At 53.5% G+C, this 16,376-nt stretch overlaps 1 protein-coding gene across 7 annotated transcripts in view; it reads left to right on the forward strand.

The window, feature by feature from the left end:
* NECTIN1 (nectin cell adhesion molecule 1) overlaps positions 1 to 16,376 on the forward strand; it is a 92,146-nt gene that overhangs the window by 52,240 nt on the left and 23,530 nt on the right. Inside the window, exon 6 of one of the 7 annotated variants that reach the window (XM_048329016.1) lies at positions 1,744 to 8,094. The exons of the other annotated variants lie outside the window; for them this stretch is intronic. Coding sequence (XP_048184973.1) covers positions 1,744 to 2,285 — 542 coding nt within the window. The 3' untranslated portion in view covers positions 2,286 to 8,094. Of the gene's footprint in view, positions 1 to 1,743; positions 8,095 to 16,376 lie in introns of those variants that run through there. 7 annotated transcript variants of the gene reach the window in all.

Below are 16,376 nucleotides of genomic sequence, written 5' to 3' on the forward strand. Positions count from 1 at the left end.
TGGTGTCCCTGCAGAGAGGTTCTGCATGAACCAGCTGGCTGGGACAGCCTTCTCTTGATGCAACATGTGGCTTTGGCTTTCCACAACCCAGCCTCAGCTCCCCAAGCTGCAAGACATGCCCTTGCTGCTTCTCTAAGGCTGTCTTTGGGAATAAAATGCTGTCTCCTGCCTGCACAGCATCTTGCTCCTCATTCTGGCTCCAGCAGGGCCCCTCCATCTGTCCCCCAGCCCACTCTGCCCAGTGGGCTGCTCTCTGTGTGGGTTCAGCCTCAGGAGGCTTCGCTCCAGGCAAGTCAGCACTGCAGAAACCAAGACGCTGTTGTTGGGTTGATGTTTCACGAAAGGCAGGAATTAATCATCTTTCAGGCACAAAAAAACCCAGAACATTTATGGCTCAGGCCAGCAATTGCTCGAATTCAGCGCCCTTGTCCAAAACCTGCAGCTGTTTCAGTGCCTTCACTTGGGGGAAGCTCTTTTCTCTCCTCTCCCTCAGTGTCTGGGCTAAGCTGTGCTGCAGGAACCCCACTCCTGCCAGCAGGGACATGGAAGGGCGTGGGCAGCAGCCATGCCTCACATCCCTTTGGAATCTGCTGCCTTCGAGCCCCCCTTTCCCCATCACCCCACCCTGGCTGCACTCTGCTGCTGGGTCTGCACCTCTCCTTGGCTGCTGGGGGGAAAAGTGAAGGCCAGGAAGCTCCAGGGCTGGCAGCCAGGCCTTGGAGGTGGGAGGAGCACTGGGAGAGGTCTCACGTGCAAAGACAAGGCTGCCACCGGGCATTGACCAGGTGCCTGCTGCCCGAACTGGGAGGCAGGTGAAGGGCTGAGATAACCATGTGGTGTTGATACCTGCTGGACACGGGTGTTCAACAGGCTCTGAGCTTGGCCAGGGGCTGTAACTGTGCCCAGCAAGGTTGATTGAAGTCCTGCCTCAAACTTTATCTGTGCCAAAGTGTAGGTGTTGAACTGCATGAAAGAGGAGAGAGCTGCTTTCTCATCTCTTTTCTCTGCCTCTTTTTGAGTTATTTATTTATTTTTTTAAATAGGTCAGGGTAGCTGTAGGAGCAAGATTAGCAGGAGGAGTGGCACTGTGCTGGCCAGGGAAGGGAAAGGAGCAGTGGGAGGGCTGTGTCCTTGTGCTGCAGGGTCAGCACACGGGGTCAGGAGCCAGCAGGGCTCTGAGCAGCCACAGGGCACCTGTGGGTGGAGGATCACAAGGTGCTGCTGCCTTCTGGCCCCAACTGGTTCTCATCTGGGCTGGGATGTGAGGAGAGGGATGCAGAGCTGGTGGGTCCAGCGTGGCATCTCTGTGAGCAGCTCGGTGCCCACCCTCGGCCGGGGTTTGGGGTCTTGCTCCTCACCAGGAGCACTCTCTGGGAAACTGGAACTGGAATTTTGTCACCCAGTAACACGGAGTGCGTCTGGACTCAAGACACGGGGCTGGTGGGATCTGAGCACGCCTGGAGACACCCGGAGGGCTGGGGAGGGGAGATCACTGCTTCCAGCCTGCTGGGCTCCTGCATGAGGCTTGGCCAGCTTGGCACGGCACCTTCCCCTTGCTGAGGCAGAGCTGACCCCTGTGAGGACGCCCCTCTTGCCCTTTCCCCAGTTTTTCCCTTCCCTGTTCCTTACCCTCATCTTCCCATCCCCTCACTCCCCCCAAACTGGCAATGAAAGCATGGAGGGAGGGCGCGTTTCCGCATGGTTTGACACTGTTCCCCCTTCCATCTGTCTTTTCCTACCCAGAATTTCCCTACACCCCGTCTCCAATCGATGATCACAAATCCATGGTGCAGCCGAACATCCCCACACCGGTGATTGGGGGCATAGTGGGAGGCGTCTCGCTGGTCCTGGTGGTGGCCGTGGTGCTCTTTGTGGTACTCCGGCGCCGGCGTCACACCTTCAAGGGTGACTACAGCACAAAGAAGCACGTGTACGGCAACGGCTACAGCAAGGCTGGCATCCCACAGCACCACCCCCCCATGGCCCAGAACCTCCAGTACCCCGACGACTCGGACGACGAGAAGAAGCCGGGCCCCTTGGGCAGCAGCACCTATGAGGACGAGGACGAGGACGCGGGAGGCGAGCGCAAGCTGGGCGTCCCCAAAGCCTACGAGGAGGATGCCAAGAGGCCTTACTTCACCGTCGACGAGGGCAAGGCCCACCCCGAACCTTACGACGAGAGGACACTCGGCTTCCAGTACGACCCCGAGCAGCTCGACCTGGCCGAGAACATGGTGTCGCAGAACGACGGGTCTTTTATTTCCAAAAAGGAGTGGTACGTGTAGCTCCACGCCCCTGCGCTACACTCACACTCACTCACGCTCACGCTCACAAAAAACACGCTCGCGAGCGGTGCCCTCCCTCCCCCGCGGCCCTCCCGGCACACCCACGCACGCCCCAGCCGGCCCCGCACAGACTTTTCGGATGCTCCCAGCAGGATCGGGCGGGGCTGGGGGGTGAGCGGGGAGGGAGGGCGGCTGGCTTTGCTTACGGATCATTTTTTTTGGGGTGGGGCTCGTGCGGGAGGGCGGGAGGTCGGGTAATTATTTTCTCTCGGTTTTTGGTTTGGCTTTTTAATTTCTCTCTTCGACGACTTTCGTCCCCTTCTGTGGTGTTTGTATTGGTCGGTGGCTTAGGTGTTACTCTTTGCTTTAACGACTGTTGCCCAGCCTGTATATTACACTCTGTTTGTGTCTTCATGTCTCAGAGTGCCCTTCCCTCCCCGAGGCTCCCTCCTCCCACTCCCACCCCCCTGAAACACTGGAAATTTGTTTGTATGTTGTCTTCTCTGTTTGTTTTTTAACCTTGGGAGGGGGGCAGGTGGGCTGTCCGTAGGACAGGGGCCAGGAGAGTTTATGGCAATGGAAACATAGGTGCCATTATCAGGTGAATGGATTTTGGGGGTTTTTTTCCCCTAATTACTTTTTTTTTCCGGTGGGGTCTGGGTGACACTCCCATTGCCTGCTGCACACCTGGAGAGATTCACACCCAGTTTTTAATGACTCAATGAAAGGAAAATGAGGAGAAAGGGGGGAAAAATAGCCCTAGACCAAACCCCAGGTGCAGGGGCTGATAGCAGAGCAGGGAAACAAAACTGCCATTTTCCTCCTACAATTTATTATCACCTGGCTTTTCATTTTTCTGTCTTTGTTTGAGTGTGCTTTTAAAAGAAAGAAAAGGAGTATTTATTGCTGACATTTTTCCCCCTGTGATGGCTCAGAGAAAGGCTGGCTCTTTTTGTTCTTGTTGCTGTTGTTGTCGCTGGTACCAGCCACAGAGCAGTTCACCAGGGCACATCCACTGGGGAAGGGACCAACTGAGGACACTTTGCTTCCACACATTCACTGCCTTCAGCTCTGCTCTGCACACCCTGCCAGGGCAGGACCAGCCCCCGAGGTTTATTTTATTATACCACTAAGACTTAATTGTCATGTGTTTACACTTTGTTTTTTATTCTGGTCAGAGCACGGGGGTGCTTCTCTCTCCCTCTTTCTCTCTCTCTCTCTCTCTCTCCCCTAGCAACAACCCCAGCCCGTGGCTGCACCACATAGCTGGCATTGATTGCCACTTTTCCAATATCACATCCCTCTCCTGAGCACGGGCTTGGCAGACAGGGTAGGAGGGACTGAGCTTGGGGTATTGATCTCGCCCTCCTTGCCTTGAGCCACGGCGTTGTGCTGGGGAGGTTTGGATTGCTGCTATCTCTGCTCTGTGGATAAATGGGATTCCAGACTTCAGGGCCCTCTGTCTCACACCGACCATCTCCAAATTAGATTCACTGGGTTGGGGCTTATTTTTCTTCTTGTGGGTTATATATATTTTTTTTTTTTAATTTGATGTATAAATAAATCTTTTGTTTGAAAAGAAATCCCCAGTTTTTTTGTATTATCATGCACATCTAAAAATAGCAGGACTAATTCTCCTCCTGCCTTACCCGCTGGGTTTTGTTCCACAGCGGCGATCCTGCTGCAGAAGGGAGGAGGGTGCAGAGGGAGACCCACACGGATGAGTCAAGGTCAGATCTCTGATCCAGGCAGCCTCCAAAGCTTTCCTTCCCCGTGAGGTGCTCAGTGCAGACCTTGGGGAGCTCAGCCTGAGCCATGCCCAGTTTGCTGTGATTGCATTAGTGGGGTAGGGCAGTGGGCAATCCAATTGTAGGGCTGTAATCTCTCCGCGGTTCCTGCCAGCCCCTCAGGCTTCCTGGCTTCTGGCACAACAGCCACATGCCACAGGAAGGCTGCTCTGTGTCCTCTCAGAGCCAGGGCAGGCAGAGATTCCCTCGGGATCCCTTAGGCTGAACCGTCCCAGGTCTGTCCGCTGCCACCGGGAGCACCCTGCTAGCAAGAACCCCCCCAGTAAAGGAAATAAAACCTCTTAACATCTCTCCAAATCTCTGATTACTGATGATTAGGGGTGGGAATGACTTCCCTGCAGTGCCTTGGGAGAGCAGCACACAAAGGGCTTTGATTCCCCAGAGGGAGAGCCTGTAATCTGGATCAGGGCAGAGCCTGCACAGTGTGTGGTGCAGGGAGAATTCCCAACAAAGTCCATCTCTGAAGTGAATAATCCTTCAGAGCTGGATCCCACAACCAGGCTCCGAGCAGGACGGTGACAGTGCCTGCAGCACCAAACTCTGGGTGGTCATCAGCAGGCACAGAGTGAGATCAGTGGCACAGACCCTGCCCTGCAGATTTCCCCCAGCACCCCGGGAGGAGGTGGCTTTGGAAGAAAACAACCTTTTATAAAACCTGCAGGGTCTGGCAGGGATTCTTCACGTGCAGGCAGAGGCCACTGCTCAGGTCTGGCAGATTCCCACCACACTGACCCCACAGCTCTGTGTCCTGAAGAGCAAAGGTGCAAAGCCAACGGGGCAGAAGGCCTGGGAGAGTTCAGGATGGTGTGGCTGTCCCCAAGTTCAGGGATGACTGAAGAAACCCTAAGAAATCTGCTTTGGGAGTTATTACTTCGCCTTTGAAAGTGTCATTTTTTGAGCTGTAGCTTCCTTGGCTTATTTATTGCCCGTTCACACACTGCCCACTTCGTGGGGGCTCAAAAAGCCAGTGGGATCCAGGGAAAGGAAAGGAGAGAGTGGAGCAATGTGGAATTTCCAAGCTAAAGCCTATGCACGGTTCCCTTCCTGCTGCAGCACTTCTTCCTGCCCAGTACTGCACCAGCCCAAAATCAGGACTTAGCTCAGCCACTTACCTCCTCAGAGTGGTTCCGAAAAGGGGTCAAATGATCATTTTTCATCCAGAGCTTGGAGTGGAAGGTCCTTAGACAGCGTTGCCTGGCACAGCAGCGAGGCACCCTGCGAGTTCAAGGTTCAGTGCTGCATTTCTCTCATCCTTGAGCTCTCCAGCATTGCTCCCCTGGTGCAATTATCGCCACAGCCACGGAGAAATGCCACCTCTGCTCCGTCATTTGCTTCTTGCTGTCCCTTGCAAGGTCAGCTAGATGGCCAAGAGACTCTTGGGGTGGTAATTAGCTGAGTGATTAGCCATTAATCCATAGCAAGGTGGAAGAAAAAAGAAGTGTGGGGGAAGAAAATCAGATTGATGCTTCATCTGAGGGCTGTTTGGGTCCAGTAATAGCATCGCTGCCTTCTCTGGGTTGAATTGCTCTGAGGGGGCCCTTGAAGGGAATTAGATGAGATTTTCCACCATCATCCAGCAGAAAGTGAGATCTGTCCCTCCCTGCAGCTCAGGAGAGAGGCCAAAGTGAAGAATCACCTGCATCCTGCTCCCAGGAGCTTCTGCAGGAGGGGAATGTGCTGGGACCGTGCAGGGCCCACCAGCAGGGCCAGCCCGGGCTGTTCTGTGCTCTGGTGATGGTGTCACTTGTCCCTTTGTGCCTCAGTGTCCCTCAGTGGGCAGATTCTGTCAGGCTGGAGTGCCACACATGAGCTCACAGGCCGGGCCACCTCTCTGGGACCCTCAGGCTGCCTCGAGTGAAAAATCCCCTGCTTCTCCACCCCCCCGGCATCAGAGGTGCTAAGGAGGTGGAAGATGCCCCTGTGGGACCTGGCAAAGGAGTGGGAGCTTCCAGTTGGGAGAGGGAAGCTGTCCAGGGGCCTCCTCCCCTCCACCTCGGTGCTAGGGAGCAGCTGCTCCCCAGGAAATGTCCCATCTCACACCAGTCCCAAACTGGTTTGCCCCACTGGCTGTGCCTGGGCTGCTTCTCTGCCTTCACATGGCTCAGGGCTGGGTGTCAGTGCCTCATCTCCTCCCTCCGAGGGATCATTGTCCAGGAGGGATCCCTGCGCTGGGTTTTGCCAGGGAGCAGAGACATCAGCATGGTGCTTTTCCTTTTCCCAGCCCTCATCCTGGATGGCAAAGCTTGTGGTACCTCAGGGTGGGTGGGGAAGCTGAGCAGGCAGTGAGAGAGAGGTCAGCGACCCGAAATTCAGGTGAATTTGGGCCAATCCCCCATGTCCTTCCCGGTGTGAATTCAGGGAGCTGTGCAAGCAAACATATCCGTGTCACAACCCACAACGAGCCCGTGCTTTATGTACAAAGACACCACAGCTATTTCCCTGCTGGGGCTTAACTCCAGGATTATTCATTGCAATTCACCCTAGTGATGTTATTTTCCCTTATTTAATTACCAGGTTTGTTGTTTTTTCTCCCCCTGTTAAATCATTTTCATTCAAGCAGGGGGGGAGAAAATAAATTAAGGTAAAAACAACCTGAAGATTTCCACGTGAAATAAATCAACTAAACTGAGATGGTTGCACCAAATTGATTGCAAAGACTTGAGGGACAAAGGGAGCCATTTTCCTGATGTTGAGTGAAAAAGAAACACAACAACAGTTCAGCAAAAATCACGGCGGGTCAGGGAGAGAGAGATTCCAAAGATTGATCTCGAGGCAATTAGAGAAGGGAGCGAGATTGGAACGGGGGCTGCTGCTCTGCTTGGCCGTTCCCGTTTGCCACGCACACGCACGCACACGCAGATTTTTGGGGGTTTGGGTACCCGATGAGGTGGGGGGGAAAATCCCCTTGCCCTTGTGGGGGTCAGATGTGTCATTCCTGCAGGCTCTGAGGCTTCCCAGTGTGGAAACAGGGGGATCCCGGGTTGCCAGCAGGTTCAAATCCACTTTTAAGTTTGCCTCCACCTCTGCTGTTGCAGCCCTGAAGTTTTGGGTCTGTGGGGACAGGGGGCACTGCCAGCAGCGTGTGGCTGCTGCCTGTCCCTTTTTTCTGAGGTGTGAAGCAGCACCTCACCCTCCCCACCCTGCACTCACTGCCCTCCTCCCATCCCCTTCACACCCAAGGAAATCTGCTGTGGGTTTGAGCTTTTCCTTGGGAGAAGCAGGGCAGTCCTTGGGACAGGGGAGGCTGTGAAGGTCTCGGGTCCCTCCCCATCACCCCCAAACTCACCCCAGGGGTGGGGGACCAAGGGCAGAGGGGCTGGGGGAGAGCAGGGGGAGCTCAGCCCATCAGCAAGGGAAGGAAAGCCAAGCCTTAGAGAGGAGGCTGAGCTTGGATTTGGGACCAGGGAGATTTTCCCCATGTGATTCCCCGGGGGTGAATGTAAGGAGCACACGGAGGCAGATCCTCCGCTAGCAGACGCTGGTGTTGGTGGAGGGACTCTCGCTGAGGATCTGGATTTTCTTTTCTTTGGCCTTTCTCTTTTTTTAAAACATGATTCCTCAGCTCCAGTGATTTTCTCTCTTTTTCTTCGTCCTCTGGCTGTAATGATCATTGTGGAATTAAAACTGCAGACAGACAAACAAACAACCCCAACCCCACTTCTTTTCTTTTTTTTCTCTTTTTTTTTTTTTTTTTTTTTGGTAATCTGTGTTGTAAGTGCTTTTGTAAAAAACAAAAATTAAAAATAATAATAATAATTATGTAATGGACTTTTATGATTTTGGTTTGGTTTTTTTTTTTTTTTTTTGGTTGTTGTTTTCCATCCTTTGTAATTTGTTCATTTGGAGTCCTGGGGTGGGGGGGGGGGGTATTTTCATGGTTATAATTTGTGTGGGTAGGGTGTTGCATCACCCTTCCTTTTACTTGTACAAAAAACAAATAGTGGCTCAGCTGTGGAAAAAAAAAATGTACTTTTTTATAAATAAAGAATTTTAAAAAAAGAGACCTTCTCCTTTTTGGTGCATCCGTGGCTGCGTCGTCGTGCACTCAGTGACTGAGAGCTGTGAGGGGAGTCACAGCAGCAGGAATGGCACCTGCTCTCCAATGGTTTGGGTTGGAAATATCCCAGGATACGCTGTATTTTTTGGAAATTCCAAATATTTGTATTTGTATTTTGGAATGGGAGTTGCTTGCAAGTGAAGGCTGAAGGTTAAGGCTTGAGAGATTTCCAGAACAGCAATGAGCTGGAGAAGGTGGACTGGGAACAACTGGGTTTGCCACTGGCGTGGTGGTTTTGTGTGGAATTCTTGGACGGCAGATTCAGGATAGGCTAAAGGAGGCTGGAAGCTCTTCCTTTTGTTGATGTAAACAGTGAAATTGCTTGGCTGAGGCCCAAAGCTAACCTGAGCTAAGAAAAATAAATGGTTAGAAAAACAGGGCAGAAAAATCCATCCAAAAATCTGTGAAGAGTGAGGCCGAGTGTCTGTGGCTGAGGAAGTTCTCGCTGCTGGCTGCAGCAGATGGGACAGGCTATTGGGAAAATGTCAATATTTCCCTAGAAATGTGGAATTAGCTGGTGTCAGGGACACAGGAGGATGTTTTCCAGTGCCACACGTGCCTGCCATGGCAATGGTGCTTCCAAACCCTCTGCAGGCTCAGGGGGGCTCAGGGTGAGCGGAGCCACGGCACATCCCTGCGTCCCTGTCACTGCTCCTTGCCCTGGGAAGGACACTTTGCCTTTCCTTTCCCCAGCTCCCTGCCTGTGCACGGATGCTACAAAGGAATCCTTGTTCCCAGAGATCAAGGCCGGGCTTTTGTCAGGGAGGGAGGGACAAGGCAGGCGGGAGATCAGAGGGAGCATTCGTGCCGTCCCTGCACTGAGCCCAGCAGACCCTCTGCCATTGCCCTGGGGAAGCAGGATACTCCCTGGGAAGGGGGTTTTGCACCCAACTGGAGCACGTGGGTGATGTGCTGGAGGCCTGAACCTAAATCTGACCCAAACCCCAGTGTTCCCCATCATGGAGGGAGAGGGATGCTGACCCAAATTCGGACTTGAGCTGATCTCCATGAGCTGGAGGGAGTGGGAAGTGTTCAGAATTAGGCTGGGAAGGAGTGGTTTGGTCCCTGGGGCTTGTGCCAGAGCAGCAGGAGGCCGGGACCAGGGTGGTGATCAGTGCCCTGTGTGCAGCCTGGCAGGAGAATCCTCCAGCCCCTGTGCTGCTCACGGAGCCAGGTCTCAGTCATTCTGCTTTGAGAGGCATTGGAGAGAGCCCTGGGAATCCTTTCCTTGTGAAAGAGGAGGAAAAGCCAGGCTTTAAGGTGACATGGGGAGTTGTGAGCACTCTCTGGGCTGTGTCCATCTCTCCTCCTATTTTCCCCCTCTCATTTCCCCGTTAGTCATGGCGAGTGCTGGAAGTGCAGCTTTCCTTCAGGAGTGACCACGGCTCCTACAGAACCAGCTCCCAGCAGCTGCCTCAGCCACTGCAGCCAAGTTTGGGGGCGGGGAGGGACAAAAGCAGCACTGGGGAGCTGGGGCTAAGATGGGAAGAAGGACAGGAGGGGCTGTCTTGGCTGGGAGGAGCCCCTGGGAAATGCTGCTCTGCTTTCCCAGGCCAGGCCTTAAGAGTTCAGCGATGATGGATAAAACCCATGGCCTGGGGCCTCTTCTCAGCAGCTCAGGTTGCAGGGGGCTGATGGCAGCAGGAGCAGCCCCCCAGGCAGTGCCCCCAAGGATTGGGTTTCTCTGGAACCAAACAGAAACACGTTGGGGGTGTGGGAGTGCCAGAGGTGCCTGCAGCCCATGGAAACATGGCAGCGTGGCTTGGATCCCTTCTCCAAGCCACAGCCCTGCAGGAGAGCCCTGCTGGCCCCAAAAGGGGCTGCAGAGCCCTGAGCAGCGGCAGAGGGGCGAGGCAGGAGCGGGATCAGGGCAGGAGGAGATGAGGCAGAGGTTTGTGGCTGGTGTACGCTCAGTGCTGAGCGTGGGCCAGAGCAGAGTGGGGTTCAGCTCCCTGGAACTGGGAGATGAATTCAGGGCTGGAATGTCCCTGGTGGAGGTGCAGAGCCCGGGTCCCGTCCTGGGCACGCCATCAGCTCTCCTGGCTGCGATGGGGTTTTACTTCTGCCCGTACAAAGGAGTTGGAGAATGATTTGTGGTGAGGGAGAGACTGCCCAGGGTAGTCAGGGAATTTCCAGGGAACCTGCCCCATATTCCCAGCACAGACCTGGGATTAACACCTTGCACAACACCCAAAACCAGGGGGATCTCCCAGGGATCCACAGGATCAGAACTGGAAGTGCAGGAGCCAAAGGGCTCCAGCAGACTGAGGGAAAGGCAGGGACTGGGAGATGTTAAACCAGGGAAGGGGCACTGGAAACAGGTCAGGTCACTGAAATACGTGACCCTCAATCCCGAATTCCTTGCGAGGTGAGAGGCAAGTCCTGCTCCAGTTCAGCTCAGAGCACTCAAGGTCACACACAGCCCATTAAATCTCCTCCAGCTACTGCTGGATAAATGGAACCAAGAGAAACTCCCGGTGCAGGCTGAATTTCTTGTAGCAACAAATATGTTTGATTAGGGTTGGTGGTTTTTTTATTTTTTCATTTTCAAATTATTTGCAATCTCCAGTTTGATTTGTATGAACATATTTGTTGGAGGAAATTGCTTTATGCAAATGGATTCCAGCTGAGGGACCTGTGACACCAGAAGTGCTGTTGAGCCTCAGATGCCCTCAGTGGTGCCTGGCAGAAGGCAAGGGGGGCTGGTTCTCTCCTCCTCCTCCTCTTCCTCCTCCTCCTCTTCCTCCTCTTCCTCCTCTTCCTCCTCCTCCTCCAAACAAGGCATTTCACAGCCTTCCCAAGACATGTTTAGATGCAGCCTGGCTTTAGAGAGCATTCACAGAACAAGGCTCAGCCTGTAAAAAAAGAATAAAAAATGGATGCATGTTGCACTGCTGGAATTTCACATCCTAGCGAGCAGAAATCAGAGAGCCAGGCTGATATTTCCACCTGAAATGTAGGTTAAAAATGTTGTATCACCCTCCAGGGGCTGAATTATTGAAAGGCAGTGATTTATGGATACCTGCCATCCGAGCTGCTCCCTTCACCTCGGCAGCCGAGGTGCATGTGGCCTGATGTGACTAAGCCCGGCTCAAGGTGAGTTAGGGACGCTCCCTCCTCCACAGATTTCACAACTGCTGGACCAGACCCAGGTCCTGGTAGGAAGCAGGCAGAGGGTTTTGTCTGAATGGTTTGGAATTTGGGGAGGAAAATGGCTTGAATGTGAGCAGTAAATGGTGTTTGTCTGCTTCTGTGCAGAAGACACTGTCCTGTGGTTTGCTGGGGAGCTCAGCGCTGGCTAAATCCAGGGAGGTGATTAGGGATCAAATCCTAATGGATCAAAGGGAGCTGTGAGAGGAGGGGGATTCACTTTTTCCTGGTTTTCAAAGGTGCACCTTCCCTCCCTCTGCCCACCCCGAGCCACTGCTCACCCCATGGAGGGAGGGTGAGGGAATGTTTCCATCTCTCCCTTTTCCCCCTGTCCCTGCCAAACTCCTGCCAGCCTGATTTCCTCACGGTTTGGAAAAGAAATTTGCCAGCTTCACACCTGTCAGGTTTAACTGATTGCACGTGGCGTGGAGGGAGGGAGGGAGGGAGGGGAGGAGGGAGTCCATCCGTGTGGCTCCGCTCGCCGGGGGAAATTCCTCCACTCCTCGAGGAATCAATGCCTCATTTCCAGCCTCATCCCACTGTCCTGCTGCAGCTCCCAGTCCTTCCAGTGACCATGTCCCCATAACAACGGACAGTGGCTCTCTGCTGGCACACAGCTCTGTCCACCCAGGGAGCTGATCCCACCCCGAAACGCCCGTCCCAAGGTCCATAATTGCCCCAGTGTGCCCAGCCCAGCTGCTGCCAGCTGTGCTCTGAATGCTGCAGCTGTCTGGGGTTATGAATGGAATGGGGATGGGGTGGGAATGCCAAGTCGGAATGGCTCGAGTAAACACTGCCCAGGAATAATGGCATGGGGGGCTTTGCAACGGGGAGGAATCGTAATTAAATAGAAATTAGTTACTTAAATGGTCACTTCCTGGGGTTTCGCTGACGTCCGATTAACTGAACTTTTAATTTGCATAAGCAATAAATGTTTAATTATGTTATTAATATATTTGAGTTGAGGCGCTTATGGGGTTTTATAATTGGCATTTAACTAGATAGTTCCAGCACATTAACGGGTGTTTTATAGCTCCGTGTGAGCTTCCCCAATTATAGCTGACCTAAAAATTTGCTTGGAGGACCTACCTTAAAAGTGTTACCTGAGCAACAGAGCGGGGGGAGGCGAAGAGGAGGGTGTTGGAGCCTGTCCCCAAAAGGAGGGATGTGCACAGGCAGCTCTGCACCCTCCACAGAGGCCCTGAGACCCCGGTCCCATCCCCAGGATGTCCTTTCCTCAAGGGCCTGTGTCGCAGAGGGGTCACCTCCCCTCTCCTGGCACCCAGCTGAGCCCAGAGGCTGCCACCCAGCAGGGGATTGGGGTGGGGAGAAGGAGATTTAGAGATGGGGAGGGCTTGTTCTGGGTTGGGGAGTGACCTTTTGACTGAGCAGCTCTGGCAGCCTCTGTGTTCCACTCCCAAATCCTGTCAGTCATTCTAAATCTATTTTCCATCCCATCTCTACGCTCGCTTTGATGACTTGACTGGTTTAGTAGGCAAAAAGTGACATTGTGTTTGTCTGACAAGGCCCATTTCCCATGAACCTTTAGACTGGCATTGATTATATTCCTGCCTTTTAATTCTTTATTAACTGGAGCCTGTGTTTGCATTTTCTGTGGTGCCAGGACATCACCCCATAGGATTCAAGTCATTCTCTGTGCCCTCCTCCATTCTGCCGGAATTTAACCTTCTCAAATTTAACTATTTTAACAAATAGTAAAAAACCAACAGCAGTGAGTTAGGAATCTCCTCAGCTGAGTCTTCCAGCCCCTCTGTTTGCTCGTAATAAGTGGAGTATCCAAGGAGATGGTGTCCAGCGAGCTCCTCAGCCTTGTCATCCTCAAACACAGGGAAATTGTTTTGTCGTCTCAGAAGCCACGAACAAATGTGTGCCGGTCTCCAGAGACAGATCATGAGCAGTTATTCAAATCTTCTGCCTTTTCTGAATCATTGCAGCCCTCTTGACCGTGTCCACCTGCTGGAGTGCCTATGAACGGTGCAGGGATGTTGTTTATTCCTGCTGTATCCCCAGGGTAAGCCTGGCTTTTGTATCCAGGGCCTGTCCGTCAGCTTCTCTGTCCTGCTGACTGATTGCTCCCTTTCCTGCTTTTCCATTCGATCCATTCTGGAGAAGGGGGAAGCTCCCTGTGTCCGAGCTGACAAACACCCCGCTGAGTGAGGCTCATTAGGTGAGGGGAGGTGAGGAGGTGCGTGAGGCGCCTTCCAATGCCCTTAATGGGAGGGAGAAATCAGGAAAAGGGTCGGGAATGTGAAGTCTGAGTTGTTTTCTGCATCAGGTCGCTCTCCTGGAGCAGGATTGGGTGGGGACAGCTGGGGGCACCAGGGCAGGGGCAGTGAGAGTCCTGGAAGGTGTGGGGGGTGCAGGAGGGGAGGCAGCAGGTCAGAGCCACAGGAGCATCCAGCAGCTCCATCCTCTCACACCTGGCAGCTCCCTCCCTGCTCCAGGCGGCTGCAGAGTCTGGATTGCTGCAGCTCTCAGGGGATTTGGGGAGAAGAGAGAAGGAAGGGGGTGTGAGGAGCAGCCTGGAGCCCTCCCTGCTGCTGCAGCTGCCAGGGGACAGCAGGAGGACTGTCCCCTGTCCCTGCGCTTCTGGCCAGGTGGCAGGGAAGCAGAGCAGCTCCTCCTCACCCTGCCCTGCATCCCCTGGGTGCCTCCGCCCGGATGGGAACGGGAGGTGAGCTCATCCTTTGGAGACATCCAGGACACAGCTGCCCGGTGCTGTAAACACCCCGACGGCAACGGGAGACAAACACGGCCCGGGGCACACGGCCAGGCAGAGTGAGACGTTCCCAGGAGTGCTGCTGGCGATTGTTGAGCAAATTAACTCTATTAACACAAATGATGAGAGTCTGAGCTGCAGTTCCTGGGCCTTCTATCTGACAGAATTCATCTGGTGGCTGCTTGTAACAGCGTGACCTTAATGGACTCATCAAGGGAGCCGGGCTGGATCTGTGGCTGAACACGGGTTTGGGAGCACGCTGTGCTCTGGGCAGGCTGCTGAGAGCAGGACAGGCACGCTCTGGTGTAATGGGCTGCAGGATCCGGCCCCTCCATCCTTCCAGGAGAGGCAATTTCAAGTGTCATCACCTCCTCGAAACTGTGCGGCAGAAGAAATAAATTACTAAAGGGATTTGATTGTTCATTACTCTGCCAAGCTGCAAGGAAATGAAGCAGAACTAAAATTAAGGGCTGTGAGGAAGAGGAAACGCCAGAGAACATTTCCCTTCTTCTCCAGGCTCATCTTCTCCCCCAGAACAGGCTGGGGTGCTCCCCATCCTGCAAGGCCCTGGCTGTGGGAGGCAGGGGGGTCTGTGGGGTTGGCCAAGCGAGGTGGGGAGAGGGCAGGGGGGTTTGGGGTGGATTAGTGGCAGCAAGGTCCTGTTTGCCCCCTCTTTGCTACAGTGGCACAGAGAAGAAAAACCAGGCCAGGCAGAGGAATCTCTGTTGGAGCTCCCACAAGAATTCTGCAGAATCCTCATCCCTGCTGGATCCCATGGGGTTAACACCCTGCTCCCACTGCTGCAGCCAAACCCCATCCTTGTCAGTGGCCACTGGCAGCACAAAAAGGGAGGTCACCAGGGGCTAGGGCCACATTCCAGACATGTTTTTGCGGCCAGCAGCTCTTTAACCAGATGTTATTTGACCAAGGATGGTGCTTCCTGCAGGGGAGGAGAGGAGAGGGACAAACTGGTCACAACTGGACAGAGCCTTGCATGGCAAAGCCATTCTCTGGCTGGAATGTGTGTGAAATCCCCGCTAAAGCCAAGCACATCCCAGTGTCCACTTCAAAGCAGGCACCCCAGGGAGGGCTGGATCCGCTCACCACGCTTCCAGGCTCTCCCAAAACCTCATCAGAGGCTGGAGAGTGGCTTGAAAAGCCTCAAAGTGCCAGTTGGGCTGGCAAAAATGACAGAGGGAAGGAAAGTTGTCAGGGATCTTCAAGGGATGCTGTGATCAGTACCCAGACGGGGAGGGTGGCCGTGCTGGGAACGAGCTGAGGGCCCAGGGGATACCCAGATTCCTGGGCTTCAGTGGAGGGGAATTAGAGAGGGGATAGAGGCATCCCTGCTTGTGGGAGGGAGAGAAAGGACAATGCACAGGGCTCAGGGGAATTATTTTAACCACCCTTGGGGACACTGTTTTTTGTCCCCGTCACACACAGTAAAACCAGGACACTCCCAGCACCCCTTTGCAGGGACCAGCAGCACCATGTGGGAGGTGAGCAGCACATTTTGGGGGCCCAGCCTGTGCAGAGGGGGATTTCCAGGGACATGAGGCATTTTCAGGATCGCAGCCATGCCTTGGCACTCGCCTGTGTCGTGGCTGATTGTGTAAGTGAGAGTTACATCAACAAACACCCCAATGGGAGAGGCTGTGATGGCTCTGAAAATTCCATCTGACTTATATCAGGGCATGGAGGCAGAAGAAGCAGCTCTGCCTTCATTTTGGTGTTTAACCTTTAGCTGGCTGCGCTGCAAAATGTGGAATAGGTCAAGATTATCTCGAGTCAAGATGTTCCTTGCTGTCAGATCTTTGTAGGCTTTCAAGCCTAATCAGGAAGAAAGGAGACCTAATCAGGGGAACAGGCAGCATCCCCCAGCCAAGGACATCCTGGAAATAACAAGTTTTAAGGATGTGGTAAATGAAGATGTTGTTGTCTATCAGTGGAACAGACAGCAGATAGCATTCCTTTCTCCAGGACCTCCTGGAAGTTACAAGCCTTAAAGATGTGATAAATCAAGATGTTGATGGATGTCTGTGTGTACATTGCTAACTTGGCAAATTATTCGAGGGCTGTGTGTCCCATAGCTGAGCTTTCTTGATTATAAATCTGAAAATCACATCAAAAAGACCCTGCCCAGGTGAAAACCTTCCCCCTGAGCATGAGTAGAAGTCTGCTGGGGTCGCATAATTCGCATGGGAATCACTAACATGATGCTTTTCTCTCCAGGTGAAGCCCAGACACTCCTGCTCAGAAAACCCTGCCAGCCACCTTTGCTAACCAAATAATTCACCTTCCCTGAGCTGAGGTCCAGCTGCCCCTGTGTCTCTCCC

This window comes from Corvus hawaiiensis, chromosome 25 (genome assembly GCF_020740725.1).
Source record: "Corvus hawaiiensis isolate bCorHaw1 chromosome 25, bCorHaw1.pri.cur, whole genome shotgun sequence".
NCBI lineage: Eukaryota > Metazoa > Chordata > Aves > Passeriformes > Corvidae > Corvus > Corvus hawaiiensis.